At 35.1% G+C, this 21300-nt stretch overlaps 1 protein-coding gene and 2 pseudogenes across 1 annotated transcript in view; 1 reads left to right on the forward strand and 2 right to left on the reverse strand.

The window, feature by feature from the left end:
- METTL16 (methyltransferase 16, RNA N6-adenosine) overlaps window positions 1-21300 on the reverse strand; it is a 66189-nt gene that overhangs the window by 25772 nt on the left and 19117 nt on the right. Inside the window, exons 3-6 of the mRNA XM_039886343.1 lie at window positions 16341-16540; window positions 12810-12950; window positions 11100-11215; window positions 9257-9399 (exon numbers count right to left, since the gene is read on the reverse strand). Coding sequence (XP_039742277.1) covers window positions 9257-9399; window positions 11100-11215; window positions 12810-12950; window positions 16341-16540 — 600 coding nt within the window. The remainder of the gene's footprint in view (window positions 1-9256; window positions 9400-11099; window positions 11216-12809; window positions 12951-16340; window positions 16541-21300) is intronic.
- On the reverse strand, window positions 14538-14657 carry LOC120621304 (uncharacterized; annotated as a pseudogene).
- On the forward strand, window positions 17068-17517 carry LOC120621064 (midkine-like; annotated as a pseudogene).

Below are 21300 nucleotides of genomic sequence, written 5' to 3' on the forward strand. Positions count from 1 at the left end.
TCCTCCTAAAGGGCTTGTGTGCAAATTTACTTGCTGACTAACTCACTCTCTTTGAGCTCCAGGGCTGAGGCAGTAGCTCAGGAGGTGCCAGGTACATACAGGGAAGAACTGAGTTGTCCAGCTTTGGAGAAGGGCTGGAGGGGGAGCTTCTTCTGGACAGAAGCACTGGCAGAGGGCATTGTTCCTTTGTTGAGCCCACCCCACCCAGATTACAGATGCAGGCAGCCACCATATCTGAATCTCCATCAACCAGGATAATACTGGTCACCCCACCCTGGTGATTCCCTGAGACCCCACTCCACTCAACCTGCAGGCCGACCCAAGCTGCTTCCAGTGGAATTTCCATACAAACAGCCTGTCTTGGCTCATGCTTCGGACTTCTCCAAAATCTCTCAAAGATTCACAAAACCTAAATAAGCAGCATATGGCCTTGACGTGCTCCATACCTCTTGCTGAGCAGCCCCAAGCCTAGCACTAGTGGCAGCTGGCCTCAGTTTGCAGCTTGGCCTCTCGAGGCACATCCAAGCCCAGAGTGGGTGGTGGCCATTTGTGGATCACTTGGTGGCTCATGCCAGGTGGCCCCAGTAGGGTGCAGGCTGCAGCTAAACTTGCCTTGTAGCAAGGCCCCTCCCAGGAGGCCCTGAACTGGATCAATCTGAGCCGGAGCACCACCTAGGATCATATCTGAAGACCACACACCCAAAGGGCAGACAGAGCAGGCACCAGAGCTCTACTAAAGCAAATCCTGCTCTGTAGGGTCAACCCCTGAACAACAGCTCCTCTACCGATCATGCCCAGTCCTCCCACTGACATGCAAACAGGAACCTAGGCTCAACTACAACAGGAGAGCACACACAACCCATACAAAGGACACAAGTGGAACACCAGCTCAGGTGACCAGGAAACACTATGCCACTGGGCCCCATGACACAACTAATATATAAGGCCACTCTACTAAGACTGGGAGACATAGCAGCATAGAAACAAACACAAAGAGGCAGGAAAAATGGGGAGACAAAGAAACATGTCCCAAGTGAAAAAAAAAACAAAGCTCCAGAAGAAGAACTAAACATAATGGAGACAAGCAATTTACCTGAAGCAGAGTTCAAAACACTGGTTATAAGGATACTAAATGAACTTAGGGAAAGAGTAGATGAACTCAGTGAGAACTTCAATAGAGAAAGTAACCATAAAAAAAGGACATAGAAAACATAAAAAAGAACCAATCAGAAATGAAGACTACAAAAACTGAAATGAAGAATACTTTAGAAAGAATCAACAGTAGATAAGATGAGGCAGAGGATCAAATCAGTGACTTAAAAGATAAGGCAGCAGAAAACACCCAATCAGAACAGCAACAAGAAAAAATAATCCAAAAAAAATGAGGATAGTGTAAGGGGTCCCGGGGACAACATCAAGTGTACCAACATTTGCATCATAAGGGGCACCAGGAGAAGAGAGAGAACAAGGAACTGAAAACCTATTTCAAGAAATAATGACAAAACTTCCCTAGCCTGATGAAGGAAACAGACATACAAGCCCAAGAAGGGAAGAGAGTCCCAGATAAGATGAACCCAAAGAGGCCCACACCAAGACACATCATAATTTAAATGCCAAAGGTTAAAGACAAAGAGAGAATCTTAAAAGTAGCAAGAGAAAAGCAGTTACCCCAAGGGAGCTCCCATAAAATTGTCAGCTGATTTCCCAACAGAAACTTTGCAGGCCAGAGGGATCAGCAGGAAATATTCAAAGTGATGAAAAGCAAGGAACTACAACTAAGACTTCGCTACCCTGCAAAGCTATCATTTAGAGTCGAAGGACAGATAAAGAGCTTCCCAGACCAAAAAAAAAAAAAAAAAAAGCTAAAAGAGTTCATCACCATCAAGCCAGTTATTAAAGAAAATGTTGGAGAGACTTATTTAATAAAAAAAAAAAAATCAAAAATATGAATAAAATGGCAATAATTACATATCTATCAACAATTACTTTAAATGTAAATGGATTAAATGCTTCAATCAAAAGATAGGGTGGCCGAATGGACACAAAAACAAGACTCTTACACATGCTGCCTACAAGAGACTCACTTCAGACTGAAAGACAGACCTAGTTAGAAGTAAATGGATGAAAAATGATGTTTCATGAAAACAGAAACAAACAAAAGCTGGGGTAGCAATATTTTTATCAAAATACTTTAAAACAAAGGTAACAACAAGAGAAAAGAAAGATCCAGTTACCCCACTTCTGGGTATTTATCTGAAAAAACCTAAAACACTACTTCAAAGGGACATATGAATCCATATGTTCATTGCAGCATTATTTATAAGTCAAGATACTGAGGCTTCCTGGGTGTCCATCAATGGATGGATGAATGGATAAAGAAGAGGTGGTATATATATACAATGGAATATTACTCAGCCATAAAAAAGAATGAAACCTTTCCATCTGCAACAACATGGATGGACCTAGAGGGTATTGTGCTGACTGAAGTAAGTCAGACAGAGGAAGACAGATGCCACTATTTCACTTACAAGTGGAATCTAAAGAAGAAAATAAACAAAACGGACACAAATTCATAGATACAAAGAACATTTTGATGGTTGCCAGATGAGAGGAGGTTAAGGGTTAGGTGAAAAAGGGAAAAGGATTAAGAAGTACAAATTTGTAGTTACAAAATAATCATGGGAATATAAAGTATATCATAAGGAACAGAGTTAACATTGTAATAACTATGGTGTCAGATGGGTACTAGATTTATCAGGGTGATCACTCTGTTAAATTACATAATGTTTAATCACTATGTTGCACACCTGAAACTAATATAATATTGTATTCCAACTGTTATAAAAAAACAATTTTTTTGATCTTAAAAAAATCAATCATTAGAAACAGACCAAGACTTACTTAACTTGGCATTAATACCCTGTAGGTTCATCCATGGTATAGCAAATGGCAAGATTTCATTTTTTTTCATTTTTATTTTTCAATTAGAGTTGACATTTAATATTACTTCATACTAGTTTCAGGTATACAACATAGTGGTTAAACATTTATATAATTTACAAAGTGATCCCCCAATTAGTACCCACCTGGCACTATATACAGTTATTACAATATTACTGACTATATTCCCTATGCTGTACCTTTAAATCCCTATAAAGGTATTTTGTAACTACCAATATGTACTTCTTAATTCCTTCATCTTTTTCACTCAAGTCCGCAAGGCCTGTCCTGTCTGGCAACCATCAGCTTGTTCTTTGTATCTATGAGTCTGTTTCTCTTTTGTTTAGTTTATTCTTTAGATTCCACATATAAGCGAGATCATATGGTATTTGTCTTTGTCTAACTTATTCCACTTAGCATAATATCCTTTAGGTCCATCCATGTTGCTGCAAATGGTAACATTTCACTCTTTTTAGGGCCAAGTAATATTCCATTGTATATATGTACCACATCTTCTTTATCCAATCATCTATTGATGGGTATTAGGTTGCTTCCATATCTTAGCTATTGTATATAATGCTGCAATGAACATAGAGGTGCATATATCTTTTTGAATTAGTGTTTTGGATTTCTTCAGATAAATATACAGAAGTAGAACTGCTGGGTCATAAGGTAGTTCTATTTTTTTTGCACATTTTTTTCATGTTTATAATATAGCTTAGTTATACTAGCAATACATACTCCATCCTGCATTTTCTACCAAGCATCATAATTACTCCTATGTCATTGGACATTCATCTAATTAGATATTATTTTTAAAGAGAAATTTCAGATTAAGGAGATATGCATTCAATTTTTATTTGTTGATATACAAAAATAGCTACTATGAAAATAAATTTTAAAGTGACTAAAATTCTAAGTGAATTGAAGAACCTCTAAAAATCGCATATTAGGTTAAAACTATATAAAATTGCCATTTTTGTCAGTTGAAAATTGTGGAAGACTGGCAATTTCATATAGTTCAACTTAATACAATTAATAAATAAAGTATTAATTTTACAAGTATGACAAATACTATTATATTTCTTTAGAGATAGTGTGCATTAAGCAATATTTTGTTTTTATTATTGGTGAGTTCAACAACAGGTAACTACCCCTATTTTTGTTTAGTCAACCCTTTTTCCCTTTGAAAATACAAAGAAATAATTGTTCTACCTAAACTACTTTAAACGAACCTGGGTACACTTACTGAGAGCATAATAAATTTCATTTGGTGGCTTTTAAATGTTTGTAAGAAAAACAAAATGCTCCTTTTAAGAAGACAGTGAATAAATGAAGAAATCTTTAACCAGGAATTAAAAGCCTTTATTATGTTAGGAACAAGATGAAAAAAAAAATTAAGAGCAGTCAGTGTTCTCATAGTGACAGTATAAAATAGGTTAATTAACACCTTTCCTTTAAAATTAGCATTCCTGAACAGATTAGATCAGAGTCACCAGAAACGAAGAAATGGCCCAAAACAGAGAGACAAAAGAAAAATAACGTAAATTTCCTCAGGAGATGAAGGAAAGCAAATATGTAGATAAGTAAGGCTTATAATAGTTAAATATTTTATTGGTACTTTATATAAGCTTGGGAGAGTTTTCTTTAAACCTTTTCTGTAAGGTGAATACTGTATTATAAATCTTTTAAGATTTAATCTCATTAATATACTTAATGTTTTCTGCAAGTTACATTTCTTATGGAAAAAGCAGAGGTAACTGGGTGTATTAAAAATTCTGTGTTAATTTCACTTAATAAAACTTGCCTACCCAATAGATCCTAGACACTCTCAACAGGCATCTTGTGACAACTAGTCAAAATGCAAATAGAAAAAAATGAACAATAGGAAGATCTAGTTACTCAGAAGACTTTGAACCCATTATACTATTTTAATGACGAAAGTAGCAACTCATTACAGCATTTAGCAATTCCTCTGAAACAGCAGATTTCAAAAAAAAGTATTTTGAAAAACTTTCAAATGTACAGGAGTTGTAAGATTAATACAAATGACTGCAGTATACTCTTCACCCAGATTTACCAATTAATGTTTTGCTCCATTTGCTTGTTCTGTGTGCATGTGTTTTTTTCCTAAACCATTTGAGAGTTAGCTACTGACGTCTTGCCCCTTTAACCCTAAATATTTTGGCATGTATGTTTTCAAAATAAGGATATTCTCTTTCACAATCACAGAATTATCAGATTAAGAAAATTTAACATATACCATTCTATTATCTGGAATACAGCCCATATTCAAAGTTCACCAATTATCCCAATAATGTTTTTCATGATGACTTTCTCCCTTGATGCAAGATCCAATCTAGGATCATGCATTTCATTTATATATCAAGTCTCTCTAGTCTCTCAATCTGGAACAGTTCTTTGGTCTTTTTTTACTTTCGTGATTAATAGTTTTGAAGAATTGTCTTACAAAATTCCTCAAGTTGGTTTGTCTGAAGTTTCATCATAGTTAGTTTCAGGTTATAATTTTGGGCATGAAGAACAGAGAGGTGCTGTTGTGTCCTTCTAGGTGCCTCACATCAGGAGATGATCACCTAGTCAAGGTGGTATCCCCCAGGTTCTCTGTAAAGTTATCATATTTCCCTTTTTAATAATAAGTAATCTATGAGATACTTTGAAACTATGTAATATCCTGTTTCTCTTTAAATTTTCCATTGTTGATTCTTCCATAAACCAGTTATTACTATGATTGCAAATAGTGATTTTTCTAACTTCATTATTCCTTCTACATTTATTAGTTGGCATTCTACTGTAGTGAAGAGCATCTCCTCTATCCCCCTTATTTATCCATTATTGTCATTATTCATTCTGAACTCATATTGTCCTATTTTTAGCTTGAGCTGGTTCCTATGTTCTGACATTTCATACTATAAAAGGTATTATTCTAACCTTAGAGACAAAAAAAATGAAGTGGCTTACCATTTCATAAAGGCAAGTCAAAGTTCACAGTAGAACTGGATGGCCTTTCGGCGGGAGCATTAACTAAAAGCTAGTTATAAAATTTATAATTGTTTCTGTAATTATTACCTATAACACTTCATAACTAGCACTTAGTTTAAAAAAAAAAAAACAGGAAGGGAAGGGAAGCTCTACGTTAACATAAAATAACAAAGTACTTATAACATTTCCTTTCAACACCATGGACCTTAGCATTTAAATCAAGTGAATTCCTGAAACAGTCAAGAGTTAAAATGATCTTAATATTCATCATCATCATTATTAGATCAAATATATATTCATTTAATTCTATGACTATCTTATGAGGTAGCTATTGTTATCCCATTTTACCAATGAGAAAACAAAATTTAAAAGATAAGTCAAAGAATAACATGTCAAAGGCCCATACCAAATGTATGGATTATACCCAAATCCAAGAAGTATCCACCATTTGGCAGGGGGTAAGAAATAAAAGAAAAAAGTAAAAAGAAATGGATGAAACCACTATTAACTTGGAACTCTGTTAGATACAGATCTCTGGTACCTGGAAAAATCGTAAAGTCATTGCCATAAAGAGCATCAGCTATAGACCTATAACCAGTGATAAGAATGGAATTCAGGCCATGAAGAGTTTAATAAATGCTAATTTATTTAGAAGGTTAGGGGAGTGAGTCTCTAAAAAAAGAAAATGGTATTAAACTCAAGTCACAGGCACAAAAAGTAAAAGGTAAGAATGACAAGTACTTGCAAATTTTCATCAACAATAGAACGGCTGTCTAATAATATGTCTATTATACCTCGATTAAAAGAAAAAAAAAAAAAAAGGCTGTGTAACCAGAAGTCCAATGGCAGGCTGGACCAGAATCAAGGGATCTAGGTCCCTAGTCTCTGATCTGTACAACTTCCTCCCAAGGGCCTTCCAGCTGCAAAATTTCTTAAGATACAAAACAAAACTACAGTTACTACAGGTGAGGCATCTCGAGTGCCATCACTGAGATCAGTCTAACAAACTGAAGTTATTTCACTCCATAATGTTACAAATTCTTAGTTTCTGCACTTCCTCAGAAACAACAGGAAAAAACATCTAGAGGGATAAGCAGCAGATGGGTTAAAATATTTGTTTTTAATCTCTTATTTTTCAGAGCTTCAAAATATGCGGTTTTCACAGCATTCTAAAATTTGAGAAATGCATATTTCTCAAAAATATTACGTCAACCATAAAAATATGCAAGAGGACATGAACAGGTAATATGTACAAATGTAGGTTGTCATGGTACAGCTGGAAATTGTAAACAATATTTTCAAGTACTACTCTTTCAAAACACATTGCTTTATTTTCGTTTCAATAAATATCACTTCATTTCTTCCTCTTATCAACCCTTTCAACTGCCTGAGTCCTAATAGAGCAGACAAGACTACAGAACCCTGCTTTTAAATACATAACTGCATAAGATGACACCAAACTCAAAACAGTCAACTCTCTAGAGATAAGACGGGCTCCAGCAATTTAGCCTTGCTAGTAAATACATATCCTCAATTCACTTTGGAGTCTGCCACAAGCCAGGTACAGGCAGACTTGGAACATACTGACCAATTTCTCTCCTTTAGAATGGTGTTTCTTTAAAACATTTTTGTAATTCAAATGGAACTTTAGAAATAATAGAAATTTACTGATTAAAAGCCTCCTGAAAACAACTTTCCCCATTTTCCTGGTTAGCTCTAATACCATCAAAAGCTGACAGATACTGAAATGGTTACATGGCCCTGGTTACCTCTTTTCATGAGTATAATAAATAAATAAAATATTATTCTTCTTTATTTTACTTAATCAGGCTCTCCTCAGTGCTCAGTATAACTTAAGTCTCTAATGTGTCATTGAAAAAATCAATTTAAAGCAAAAATTTATTAACTTTTGGCTTCAATGATGTGTAAATTTTCTAAGACCATTCAATAGTCCAGTTGCTTTCCACAGATATTTAAATAAACTCACACTTAACAAACCAGGATATTTGTTGATTTTGGAATTGGCCTTTTACTAAAATAAGCATCTTTAAACACCTATAAATCCAATAGAAAAAGAAAAAAAGTCTTCCCTATCCAACAATTCTACTTCTGGGAGTATATCCAAAAGAATTAAAAGCAAGGTCTTAAAAAATATTTGCACACCCATGTTCACAGCAACATTATCCACAATAGCCAAAGGATAGAAGCAACCCAAGTGTCCACCAACAGATAAATGGGATAAACAAAATGCTCTATATGCAAAAAATGGAAGATTATTCAGCCTTAAGAAGGAAGGAAATTCTGACACAGCTATAACATAGATAAACATTGAGGACATAATGCTAAGTGAAGGAAGCCAGTCACAAAAGAACAAAAACTATATGATTCCACTTATATAAGGTAACTAGAATGAATAGTCAAATTCAGAGAGACAAAAAGTAGAATGGTGGTTGCTAACGGTTGGGGGAGAGGGAAATGGGAAGTTGCTGTTTAATGGATATAGAGTTCTACTTTTTCAAGAAGAAAGAGTTCTGGAGATTAGCTGCAGAACAGTATAAATGTACTTAGCACTACTGAACTGTACCCTTTAAAAATGGTTAAGATGTTAAATTTTGTTGTGTATTTTACCACAATTAAAAAAAAAAAATCTTCTCTGTGTCCCAAAGCCAAATCCTACGATTGAAAGCCCTTTTAGTTTTTAACTAACTACCGCATTACCCATCATTTCAACAACACTTGGTAGGGTGAGAAGTCAAGGGAGACAAATAGCTCTTTTTGCGTACCTTATGCCACTTAATGACAGGTATGTTGTCTGAAATAATTAGCTTTTAAAAAGGAACAGATTTAACTCTCCTCTGGAACTGGGTAGTGATCTCAGTTTCCCTTCATAAACTTCTTGACAGCTCAATGTCCTCACATCTGTCATTGTTTGGGAGACTGATTCCAAGAACACAATTGCTTCAAGGACTAGGCAAAAAATTTATTCTGGTTCATGGGACAGATCTGAACCCATCTGCTTTCTAATCGAAAGCTATATTTGAATCAGTTTTGTTCCATCACAGTACTGAAATGAAAGCAATACAATCATATAGTATTTTCCTTCTTTTTGTCCATGTAGTATACATGATTACAGGAAATGCAAATCAATTAAAGGCATGAGAGCATCCTCAGAAACAGGGTCTTTGCAGACCGTAGGATCTGCTACCTTCATTATTTATTTATTTTTTAGACCACTGTCTAAAAATTACTCTGTTATATGGTTTCTTTTAGAATTACACAGAGGAAAAATACTCCCATGTTGTAGTAACCAACTTACCTTAATCTTTTTTTAAGTTGTAAACTGTCATGGATGATCCTTTTAACAAACTCTAATTCACCTCCTTCTGCCATGATCTCTGTGATACCTCCTGTATTTACAGAACTAGGTGGAGGTCTCCGAGGATTTCGAGAATTTACTCCCTGAATAACAAAAATAACAAAAAATCCTGGTGAAAAATTTTTACACCTTAATTGACTGTAATCTAGTTCTAAGTAAGAATGCTTAGAAGTAATTTTAATTTCCAAATATCATGCTACATTTAGGATTTAAAAAATCATATAATCATTGAACATTACATTTTAAACAACTGTATTCATGCAAATATTCCTTCTCAGGGTCTTTTACTTTCCATCCCTGTTTGTGATTAAATATATAAAAATTTTACCTTTCTATTTAGCCAGTTCTGGAACTTTTTCTCTAAGTTTTCTGTCTTGGAATCATGCACAGAAAATATTCTACTCAAAGATTATATAAATATTTACATTTTCTTCTAGTACTTTCATGATTTTACTTTTTAAATTTAAATATTTAATACACTCCTACCTCACACCATATTAAACGATAACTCAAATGGATCAAGATCTAAATATAAAAGCTAAACTATAAAACTCTTAGAAGAAAACATAAGAATAAATCTTCATGATCTTAGTTTAGGCAATTAAATTTACCTTCTAAGTGGGTGAACTATAAAGTATGTGAATTATAAAGCTGTTATAAAAAGATATCTAGTTCTGATGCTAGTAATAGTATACTTCTTCATCTGGATGCAGGTTCTACAGAAGTGTTCATTTTGGAAAATCCATAGTTTACACTTATGGCACATGCAGTTTTATGTATATATGTTGTATCTCAAAATTCTAAAAAGAACCAAAAAACCTCTAGGATGTGGCTATTTTAGTTCTTATAATTCATCTGCATTGAAGGCTAAAATTAGATTTCTTAGATCCTGTTCACTTTATGTTCTAATCTAGAATGGTGGTATTGCTAATAAATTTATCCAACTCCTTCTTCCCCCTTCAAAAACTTTAACCTGGAATTAATTTTGTTACGAGGTATGTAAATGATAGTTTTAGGGTATGTGAATGATTCTGAAAACAATTTATTCTTTCAAAGCCTTAAGCATACACACTCCCTTATTTCCTTCTGATTAATGTTAATTTCTATTATTAGGGAATTAAATAGATGAAGGAAAACGGGTTAAATTAATATTTTATAGCGCTGAGTTTTTTAATAGGCTCATTGTTTTTCTTCAATGTATAGAACTCTTTACACATTCATAAGCAAATATATTTTTCATCTGAAGTTGGAAAGACTAAATTAGACATTTGTTTACTATTAAATGAGAGTAAATGGACTTATTGGCTTAGAGAGGAGTAAAAATAGTGACCTCCTCTCTAAGCCCATAAGTCCAAGTCAGGAGTGGACTGTGACCTAAGTTGGTCCAATCAAAAGAAACTTAAATGTTTAATGGTTTGGGGAAGAAAACAACTGTCTCCTCCCTTTCCCTAAATATTACTCTGCCACAAGTAAACCAGCCTGAGTACAAAAACAACCAAGGGCCAGGTCAAAGCCAAGAGAAACCTGGAAAATAAGAGCCTCAGTTTTGATACTACTATGAACTCCTTGATCAAATTGTTTCTGAAGTCCACATTACTGCTAGATTTCTCAAATATGTAATCTAATAAATTTTTTTGTTAAGTCAATCTGAATTGGGTTTTCAGGTGCTTGACATCAAAAGTGTGCTGATACAACTTCCAATATAAAAGTTGTTCTTTGCTCTTATTTTTGCTAACAAGGTAAATTTTGATACTCGATTATTTTAAAGCAGAAGATATTTTACCTTGGCCTCCAACTGATTGGCAAAAAAAGGAGGATTACACATGCAAAAGTCATAGACTATCTCAGATTCTTCTTTAAGAGCATCCATCAGGAGCGTCTTCTGTGGTACTTTTACCACTAGGAGAAAAAACAGAAGTGTTAACTACTATTAATGCTGTGGTAGTTTTTCAAATATGTCCATGAATTCTTTGATACCAGTTGCTACAAAAAATGTGATTTCTCTCTCCTTAAGTGTTGGCTGCTGCACTCACTGACTCCCTTTTACTGAATAGAATATGATGGAAGTGACAGGGTATAACTTCTGAGGTTAGGTCATAAGAAGCAATGTGGCTTCTTCCTTGTCCTATCTCTTGAATTACTTGCTCTAGGAGAAGTCAGCTGACATGCTGCACGGATGGTCAAGTAGCCCCAAGAAAAGATCAACATGGCAACGAACTAAGGCTTCCTGCTAACAGCCATATAAATGAGCCATCTTGGAAGCAAATCTTTACTTCCAGTCAATCCTCTAGATGATGGCAACCTCACGAAAGACTCTGAACCAGAACCACCCCAGTAGGCCATGCCCAAATTCCTGACCCAATGAAACTATGAGATAACAAATGTTTATTGTTTAAAGCTGCTAGATTCTGGAGTAATTTATAATACAGAAATGAAGAACTAAAAAATGCATTAACAATATTAGTATTTCCTCTTGTAATAATACACTTAACACTAGTAAGAAAAGCCTATTGCTTCCATAAAGAAACATAGTCTTGTTAATGAAAAAAAATAGCCATTTATATATAAAATAAGCACAAAAATAAAAAGTAACTGATCATTAAGGGAATTTGACTATTTACAGTATAGTTCCATGTACTGAAATAAAAAAGATGGTATAGTTTAATCAACAGTAAGTAGAGTTTTCTCTTTTAAAGTCATGGTGACTAGGTTACTTCATATACAGTGGAGTCTCATTGGCTCCTAGGAGAAGTAGAGGGTTAAGCGACTGGGGGCCTCTGGTCCAACATTTTCATCAACCAATCAATACATAACCTTATTTGATGTATGTTTCTGTTTAAAGAAACCTTATTTGATATATATTGCTGATTCATTAACAATGAACTCATGGTCAACAGTACAATAACTCATGTCTGAATGAAGCTTATCTAACACTTGTATTTTTTCTGTAAGGCACATCACAGCCTTCCTATAGTAAGGAACACTATATAGCACTTAAGAACTATGCTTAGGGGCCATTTTAAACAATAAAATCCCCAATAAAAAGCACAGAAGTATCAAAAAAGGCACTAAATAGACCGTAAAAAGGACCCTTGTCTACAGTACGAAAGCTGAAACAAGATGGCAGAGCATACCGCCTTGTTCAACTTCAGCTGGGAACATGTGCATTGGGTGACTCAAAATTTTTTGCCACTCTGCATTTGTCTATGGATGACCACCAAAGTATCACGACTATTGATTTTGAGGTTAAAAATAACCCCAAGTAGGCAAGTTCACAAATACAAAATCCATGAATTATGAGGAATTATAAAATATTTACTATATTTCTTTCTGAATTAATTCTGATAACAAAACAGCAAACCCAATTACAACGTACCATATTTTTTTTAATTACCAAAGAATATATTAAAAAAAAAGATAATGAGATGTGTTAAATTAGAAAGACAGGTTAATAAAGAAAGCTTGAAAAGGATATTTATTCTGTAGGACTAACCTTTTATAAGGTCAGATAAGTTATTCTGTTCCACATTTTTCTTTGCATAGTTGAAGCACATATCATCTACTTCTGTTGCAAGGAAATACCAGCCATTTAAGGTACTACCAAGTAAAGGATAGATGCAGGATGCCCCCGTACCTAGTAAAATGAAAAGTTAAAACGTGTTACATACATCTAAAGGAGAGGTGAGAATAATAAGCAAAAACACTATTGTTCTCTTAGAATTCTTATAGCTGTAACAGTTTAAATCATAAGCTGGTATCTGATTATATACATACTGTAGCTACTGGGTTCTCTAGTTGTTTCATGTGTTAGTCTTACCTCATAATTAGATTCTAATTTCCTAGAGAATAGAAATCTTGCTGTCGTCTTCTTCATGTTATATGTAAAGTCAAGTGTGCATGTCTGGTGATCAAGGAATACATGACTGATTAACTGAAAATTGTCAAAACCATTTAATTTGTTATATAATTCTTCATTTTAAATCTCACACAAAACTTGATTTTCTTAAAAGAAATGAATGCTATTTGTTAAAACACTACAGTGATATCTTAAAATAGATCAATGTATAGCCATTCTCCTAAAGCAGACTATAAAAGGTATAAAATTTTCATGGTATTATAAAAATATAAAAATCACCAACTTCCCACACATTGTTACCTGAAGGAAACCAGAAATAAAAAAATTTTAAACTAAAAAGAGAACTCATTTCTTAGATGTGGAGACATGGAAAGTCATTTGATCCAGATCTAAAACATTAACCATTGGCTTGTCCACCACAGTTTAAAGCAAGACATTCAGAGGCAAATCACTCTTCGACAACTAGGCAAAAATCACACTTTGACAACTAGGGTTTAGTCCTAAACTTGTACGTAGAAACCCTAATCACTGACTGGACTACATGCTAATCACAAATACTGTTTTTTCAACCATTGACTAATCTTGGCCAATAAGATCTTAAAGAACACATTCAAGAGAAGAAAAGTCAGTGTTTCTTCTGAAAGCCTATAGCCTTCAGCTCATACCAGTCACTGCAGGCCTGCTTTCCCTAGGCCTGTCTAGCCTTTGAAGGATCTGGCAGGAAGAGTGGAGGCTAGAGATACTCCTAACCCAGATGAAACCCAGGCTCATCTTACTGCTTCCTTATTAAGAATTCTGAACAGGTTAGTAAAAGACACAACAACAAATGATGGCCAGAACATTTAAGCTCTTTGACAGTCAGAGTGATTGCTACACTTTCTATCATGTTTACCTAATAGCTAAATAGTATCATCCAGGTCTTGATGATACTGGACAAACACCTCCTTGGGCATGTGTGAGGTGGTGAAGGAAGGGGTGGTAAAGGGTACTCAGGCTCTTCTCAGAGGCCACAGTTACTTAGACCCTTACCATTCTGGCAAGCCAGAGTCATTCAAAATAAGGAAATTTAAGTAGCGCTTTCAACTCTGTAGGAAAAAAAATCCAGACCATATCTCAAGCCAGTGGTTCTCACAAAACTGCCTCTCTTTCCATATTTCAATTTCATTTAAAAGGAAAAAAAAAGTACACTTTCCTCCAGTTACCCAAATATCAGGTACCTCCCAAGGTAAAAGAACTGTCCTCCGTCCAAAAAAAAAATCAAGTTTCTCAATTCTTTTTTTTTTTTTTTTTATCAAGGCAATCCTTGGTTGACTTCACAGATTGCAAGGACCTTGTCATCTTACAATCCCTTATTTTTATTTGTTATGCCTACAGCACCTAGTCTTCCTAGGTGGTCTCCCATCCAAGCACTAACCAGGCCCGACCCTGCTTAGCTTCTGAGATCAGACAAGGATAGGGCTTGTTCAGGGTGGCATGGCCATAGACCAAGTTTCTCAATTCTTAAAACCAAAAGACTTGCATTCGAACAATCCCAATCCCCTCAGAAAGCTAAATGACATTTTAAAATGGGTAATAATCCTTGTAATGATAAATAAAAATGGCAAGTGTATAATCATAGAATTAGAGCAAACTGATGGAGTCTGGAGGAAGAATCTATATAAAACCCTAATTAGAATGATGTGATTTCAGCACCAGTGGCCCTTATGAAGAGCTAAAATCCATTAACCTCCTGTATCCTCAAGTGTTATTTTAAAGGTTTGGGGTATAATTAAAATAAATTAGTACCAAATAGGCTCTCAAGCTTTTTAAGTTTTCTATAACCCATCAGACAATCTTCTCCCATGAACATAAAAGGGCAGAAGCTTTGTTAAACCCCACTATTTTTATATAGTGCTTAGCTCATATGGGGTATTTGGAATTTCAAATGTTGAAAGAATGATGTAATTATCAACATTCAAAAAATTATTTATTAGATACCTGCTATGTACTAGAAACTTTACTAGGCCTTGGGATATTACAGTAAGCAAAAAAGTAACAGGCTCTACACTTTGCAATCTAATGGTAGACAAAGACATTAATCAATCAGACAAGTGAATGTACAGTTAAAACCTAAAAAAAAAACCATGAAGGAAGAAATAATAAAGTAACAGATTGGATGAAATTGCCTAGAGGTAAGGTGCTGAATAAGAAAAGGACTAAAGACTGTGCTTTAAGAAGTTGTAATATCTAATGGCCAAATACAGGAAAGTGAGCCTGAAACGGGGAGAAGAGTAACTAGAAATGAAAGAGGAAAACTGGAGGAGTCTGGTGTCACGGAAGCCAATGGAGGAGAGCACATAAAGGAGAAAGAAGGGGTCAATAAATGCTGCTGAAAAGGTAATGTATGATGAAGACTGAAAATGCATATGAACATTTAAGTTAAACTTCATTACTATCTACAAATTATGTTTCCTATTAACTATACTATATTTAGAAATAGAGTCGCAGAAGTTTTAATTCAATTTTTCTCATCAAGGACTGGTAAAGGCCACAGGATTAAAATAAAAAATTAAACCCTTTCAAATACGAACACTGGCTATGACAAACATACAATACATTTATAATTTGCAAAACATACCCTGGCTTCATTTCCTTCTATATATCTACTTACTCTCTTAAATAAAACTGGACGGTCTTCTCTATTGTAGAAATTTACAATTAAGAAAACATCTTACTTCACCTAACTGCCTTTTTTCCCTCCCTTTAATTTTGGATTAAATATCTTCTACAAATAATCATCCAAGAGATTCCTGAAAGTATTCAGTCCCATATGATCTTTTATTAAATAGCCATCACAAAGTCCCAGTATGGGACTATGTTACTAACAGCGAATAATTCAGAGTAAAAATAATACCCAATAGACGCAGACATCAACATGATAATCTGAAAAGCTGAGAAAACAAAAGCCTCAATTTCATTCTGCCTCTCTTATTCCTTTGCTCCCTCTTTGGTGCTGACAATCCTCATGAGAAAGTAATGGCAGAAAAGCCCAGGTGTAGCAAATAACACCAATATCTACAGCTAGGTCCTTTCATACAACAAATATCCAAAAGAGAAGTTTACAAAGAATTCAACCTTGCAAATTTATGAAACTTATGTTTAGCCAAAAAAGAATTTAAAACCATATACCTATGTCAATTCCTCTTCGAAGAGTAGTTTTGTCAGAGTCCTGATGACCGATCAGATCTTCCACCCAATGAATATAGTTGAGTCTCAAGGGAACTGTAGGAATTAGTCTCTCCAATGGAATATCAATAGAAAGTCCAAAATCTTCTTTTAGGAGAGTACAAGTCAGAGCTCTGACTGCTTCAGGGTCTTTAAAATTAAGACTGAGGAGTGAAGAAAAAGAAGTAAAAACAATTAGTAAAATTTGCTATGCTCTACAAGCTTTATGGCAGTCAGACAATACTGAACACCTGCTGGAATTTCCTAGGAGATCACACAGAAATAGATGTGTAGATACAGTGGGATACTAACAGGGGTGTTAAAACAGTCATAGCATATGAAAGGCAGTATAAACTTCCACCAAAAGCATTGCATTTTCATACATGAGGCAGAAGACAACAGTGCTTCTATTCCAGTCTCTTTACTTAGTTACGTGGCTTAGGACAAGCTGAGCACTGTTTTCTCAGCTGTAAAATGGGGTAACAGTACCTATATCATAGTGCTGCTGCGAGATAATCTGTGGAAAGTACTTAGCATAATAATGGCCAGTACAATGTAATTATTTTAGAAATGCTGGCCATGTTTACTATTATAATTAAAATGATTTGACATTAGCATTCTTTGAAAATCAAAATTAATAAAGGAGGGGCCCAGTGCAGGAGGGAGCAAAGCAGTGCCAGCAGCTAGCAAGATGCAGCACTGAGCCTTCCACCTCACTGCTCTCCTTACCCTGCCGCATTCATTTCTGCAGGGGCCAAAAAGAAAGACCAAGTGAAGAAGAGTAGCATGGGGAGCCAGTGCACAGAGTAGACCTGGGGGCCTGGTACCCCCAGCACTAAGGATTGTGGCACAGGTTCCCGTGAAGGTACCTTTGGGGCCCAGATTCAGAGCATCTGGTGCACAGTGCTATGCAACTAGGAGTTTAGAGCTGACTGCAAGTACAAGTTTGAGAACTGGGGATCATGTGATGGGGGCTCAGGCACCAAAGCCCGCCAAAGCACCCTAAAGAAGGCACACTACAATGCCCAGTGCCAGGAGACCATCTGTACGACCAAGGCTTGTACCTCCAAGACCAAAGCCAAGGCCAAAGCCAAGAAAGGGAAGGGAAAGGACTAGTGGCTAGGCCTGAATGCCATAAAGCCCTGGCGTATGCCATAAAGACCTTCCCACACGCCCAAGATGTAATCCCTAGTGCATTTGTTACTCATCAGCTTTATCAATTTTGCCCTGCTCTTTCTTTTCGCTCCCCCACACCCACTCCCACCCCCACTCCCAAGTGTCCAAAGTTAAGAAGGACAAGGGATTCTGTGCAGCTTGAGCCTTCCCCCAAAGGTATTTGATTCCTGTGCCCTTACTGTTCTTCCCCACAGTGATGCCATTACTAAGAAACAGATAAAACCATCATTTTTCCCAATAAGCTTTTTTAAAAATATTTAAAAATACTTAAAAGTAGAAAGCAGAAAAAATGTTTAATAATGAAAATAGGATATGATATTTAATACAACAATTACCGACATCAAGTATAAGATTTTAGCAGCTTTACTGAGGTATAATTTATATACTACGAAATTCACCTAAAGCATACAATTCAACAGTTTTTAGTATATTCTTATAGTTGTGCAACCATCAGCACAATCCAATTTTAGAACATGTCCATCACCCCAAAAAATAAACCTTATGCCTATTCGTAAGTGATTCCTTGTTTAAACTTACCTCAGCTCTAGGCAACCACTAATATACCTTTTGTCTCCACAGATTTGCCTTTTGTGGACACTTCATATAAATTAAATCATAAAATATATGGGGTTTTTTGTCTGGATTCTTTCACTTGGCACAATGTTTATGAGGTTCATCCATGGTGCAGCATATAATCAGTATGCCATTCCTTTTTACAGCCAAGTAATATTCCATTGTTTGGATAGGGCATTGTGGTTTATTTATTGTATGGAAAACTACATTTATGGTTTGCTTATCCATTCACCATCTGATGGATATTTGGATTGATTCTACTTTTTGGCTATTATGAATAATGCTGCTATAAATATCCACACAAAAATCTTCATAAGAATATGTTTTCATTTCTCTTGAGTAGATACCTAGGAATGAATTATATAATACATTTAAGTTTAACTTTTCAAGAAACTTATGCCAATATAACTATTTTGTTGCTAAAACCCTGCTAAAGTGAAAATCTTAAAAAGAAAACCAACAGATTATATTTATAAATAGGGCAATAAAAAGAGAGCAGAAAGTCAGTAGATGGGACTGAACTGTGAAAGGTAAAACAAAGAGTTTTGAAACTGACTTCTTAGAATCCTAGCCTAAAATGGTGTGGTCAGATGGCTGGCTATCCTCAGACAACTTCTAATATGCCCCATCTTCTTTTCTGTTCCATTCTTGGTCCTTAAATGACCAATCACTTTGAAAAACTCAATGCCCCAATGCTTGAGCGTCAAGATAAAAGTAAGAATGCTCTATCCACCTGGTTACCATGGAAATGTCAGGCAGGTACCATGGACCCAAGCTCCTCCATCATCCATTGCAAAAAATGTTCTAGTATGAGAGTTCAAAAACCTGGATTCTAATCTTGGTTCTACAATCAACTAGCCATGAATTCAAAGTTACTTCATTCTTAAGTCTCGGTTTCTCCAACTGTAAAATTAAGGGATTAGACACAAAAATCTAAGGGTCATTCCAGGTAAAATTTTATGGCTCTATGAAGAATATTATGAACTAGTACTACGTAGTCATATTTATAGAGCAAATTATAGAGACATGAAACAATCAAAATAGTTACTAAAGACAGATATAATAACCAAACAACAGTAAATATTTCAATAATCCTCCACTCTGGCCCCGTTAACAAATTCTTTATTCTTCTGCTACATTGTATTAAACACACAACACTACTGAATACATATTAAAGAACATACAACCAGTGGCTATTAGATGATATGACCTGCTCTTTAAAAAATTATTTAGAAAAACACAACAGAACTTGTAAAAGGAGTAATGATGGGAGCAATTCAATTTCAGGAATATAGATCTGTTTGTCAAGCTACACAAAAATTGCATTCTATACTCAAATTTAACTGTTTCTTGCGACCTTTAAGAATGCTTCAGGGAATGCAAAAACAAAACAGAACAGACTCATAGACACGGAGAGAAGAATGAATAATGGTTGCCAGATGGGAGCAGGGTTGGGGGCCTAGGTGAGGGGAGACAAAGGCTTAAGAAGTACAAACTAGTAGTCACAAAATAGTCACAGGGATGTAGGGAACAGTGTGGCAGAATATAGTCAATAATATTGTAATAACTATGTATGATGCCAGTTGGGTACTAGACTTATTGAGGGGATCACTTTGAAAATTACGTGTCTAACAAATACGCTGTATACCTAAAACTAATGTATGTCTAACAACTACGCTGTGTACCTGAAACTAATGTAAATACTGAATATCAACAGTAACTAAAAAATAAAAATTAATTTAAAAAAGAGTACTTCAGGGTACTAATCTATAGGGAAAACTGGAAGAGATTAAGAACAAAACTTTAATGTAATCTACAGAAAACAAAAAGAAAATAGTAATTGTGGAATCTCAAGAGATATACTAAGAGCCTAAAAGCAATGAAACTCCCAAAGCAATGAGCATTCCTGGTGGTTCCAGATCTTGGTTTCCAAATACCACTCCCCACTAAAAGGAATTGGAGTTCTTTGGCTAAATGGCCGTTCCAGGTTTAGAGTAATCAAAGTGCAAGATGAGTCTGGAATATTCTGTTTATCAGAAAATAGAACATTCTCAAAGAAAGATGAGGACAGTCAGAAGGATACAGACCAACTTGAAGGGGCACCCACAGGCCAAATCTGGGACAATGTGAATGGGTAGCAAAGGATGATAGCCCATAGAATAAAAGAAGTCCTTGAGTCCATATTTACATAGATTAATAAAATGCAGGAGAAAGGACACCTTTTACTCACAGTAAAATGGCAACAAATGTAGAAGTAATAAAGGAAATAGAAAATTACATTTGGCAATTACCATGCTAGTAATTGTTTCAATTAAGAATCACTAATGGATGCTAAAAATAGTAGGTAAAAGTTTTATGAGAAACAGAATACTACATAATCTCAAAGTGTTTCCCCACAAATTATCAATTATGAAGGAGAAAATATTAACTCTACAATGAAGAAGTATGATGGATACCAACTTAACCAAGTGATTAATGTTAAAGCACTAATCATGGGACAAACTGACATCATATGTTTCAATGATACATTGGAAAGGACAAGAGGACAGAGAAAACAAGACAAAAAAGCATGTAAAATGCAATGGAATTCAAGAGTGAAATGACGGTGATGATTACACAGTCTTATCAATATATTTTAAACCACTGAACTATACAATTTTAAAAGGTGAATTTTATAGTATCTGAACTATTCTTCAATAAATAAATGAAATTAAAGTGAATAAGAAGTTTTAAAAATTAGAGAAGAAACAATATGGAGAGACAGACAATGGAGACCTCTCATGCTCATAATTGGTGTTGCTAAATAAGAGAACCAAAAGAAAAAGTAGAACAAAGAAACATCCAAAGATATGATTCAAGATAATTTTCTGAAAATAAAGACTCACTGTGTCCCTAGAAAAACTGATACAGAATTAGCAACACCAACACATACCCTAGAAAAGTTACCAGACTTCAAGGATTAAGAGGAAAAATTCTTTAGACATCTAGGCAAAAAAAATTGTATCGCTTATTGGGTGGAGAAAGGGTAGCAGAGTAAAGGAGGCTGGCTTTAGACTCCCACACAGTACTATTTAATAGCAGAAGACAAAACAACACTGACCTCAAAGCCCTTTTGGGGAAAAAGAATGTTACTCAACAATTTTATACTCAGCCAAATTACTCTTCAACTATAAAG

The sequence above is a fragment of the Pteropus medius genome, unplaced genomic scaffold (assembly GCF_902729225.1).
Source record: "Pteropus medius unplaced genomic scaffold, Ma_sr-lr_union100, whole genome shotgun sequence".
Classification (NCBI taxonomy): Eukaryota; Metazoa; Chordata; class Mammalia; order Chiroptera; family Pteropodidae; genus Pteropus; species Pteropus medius.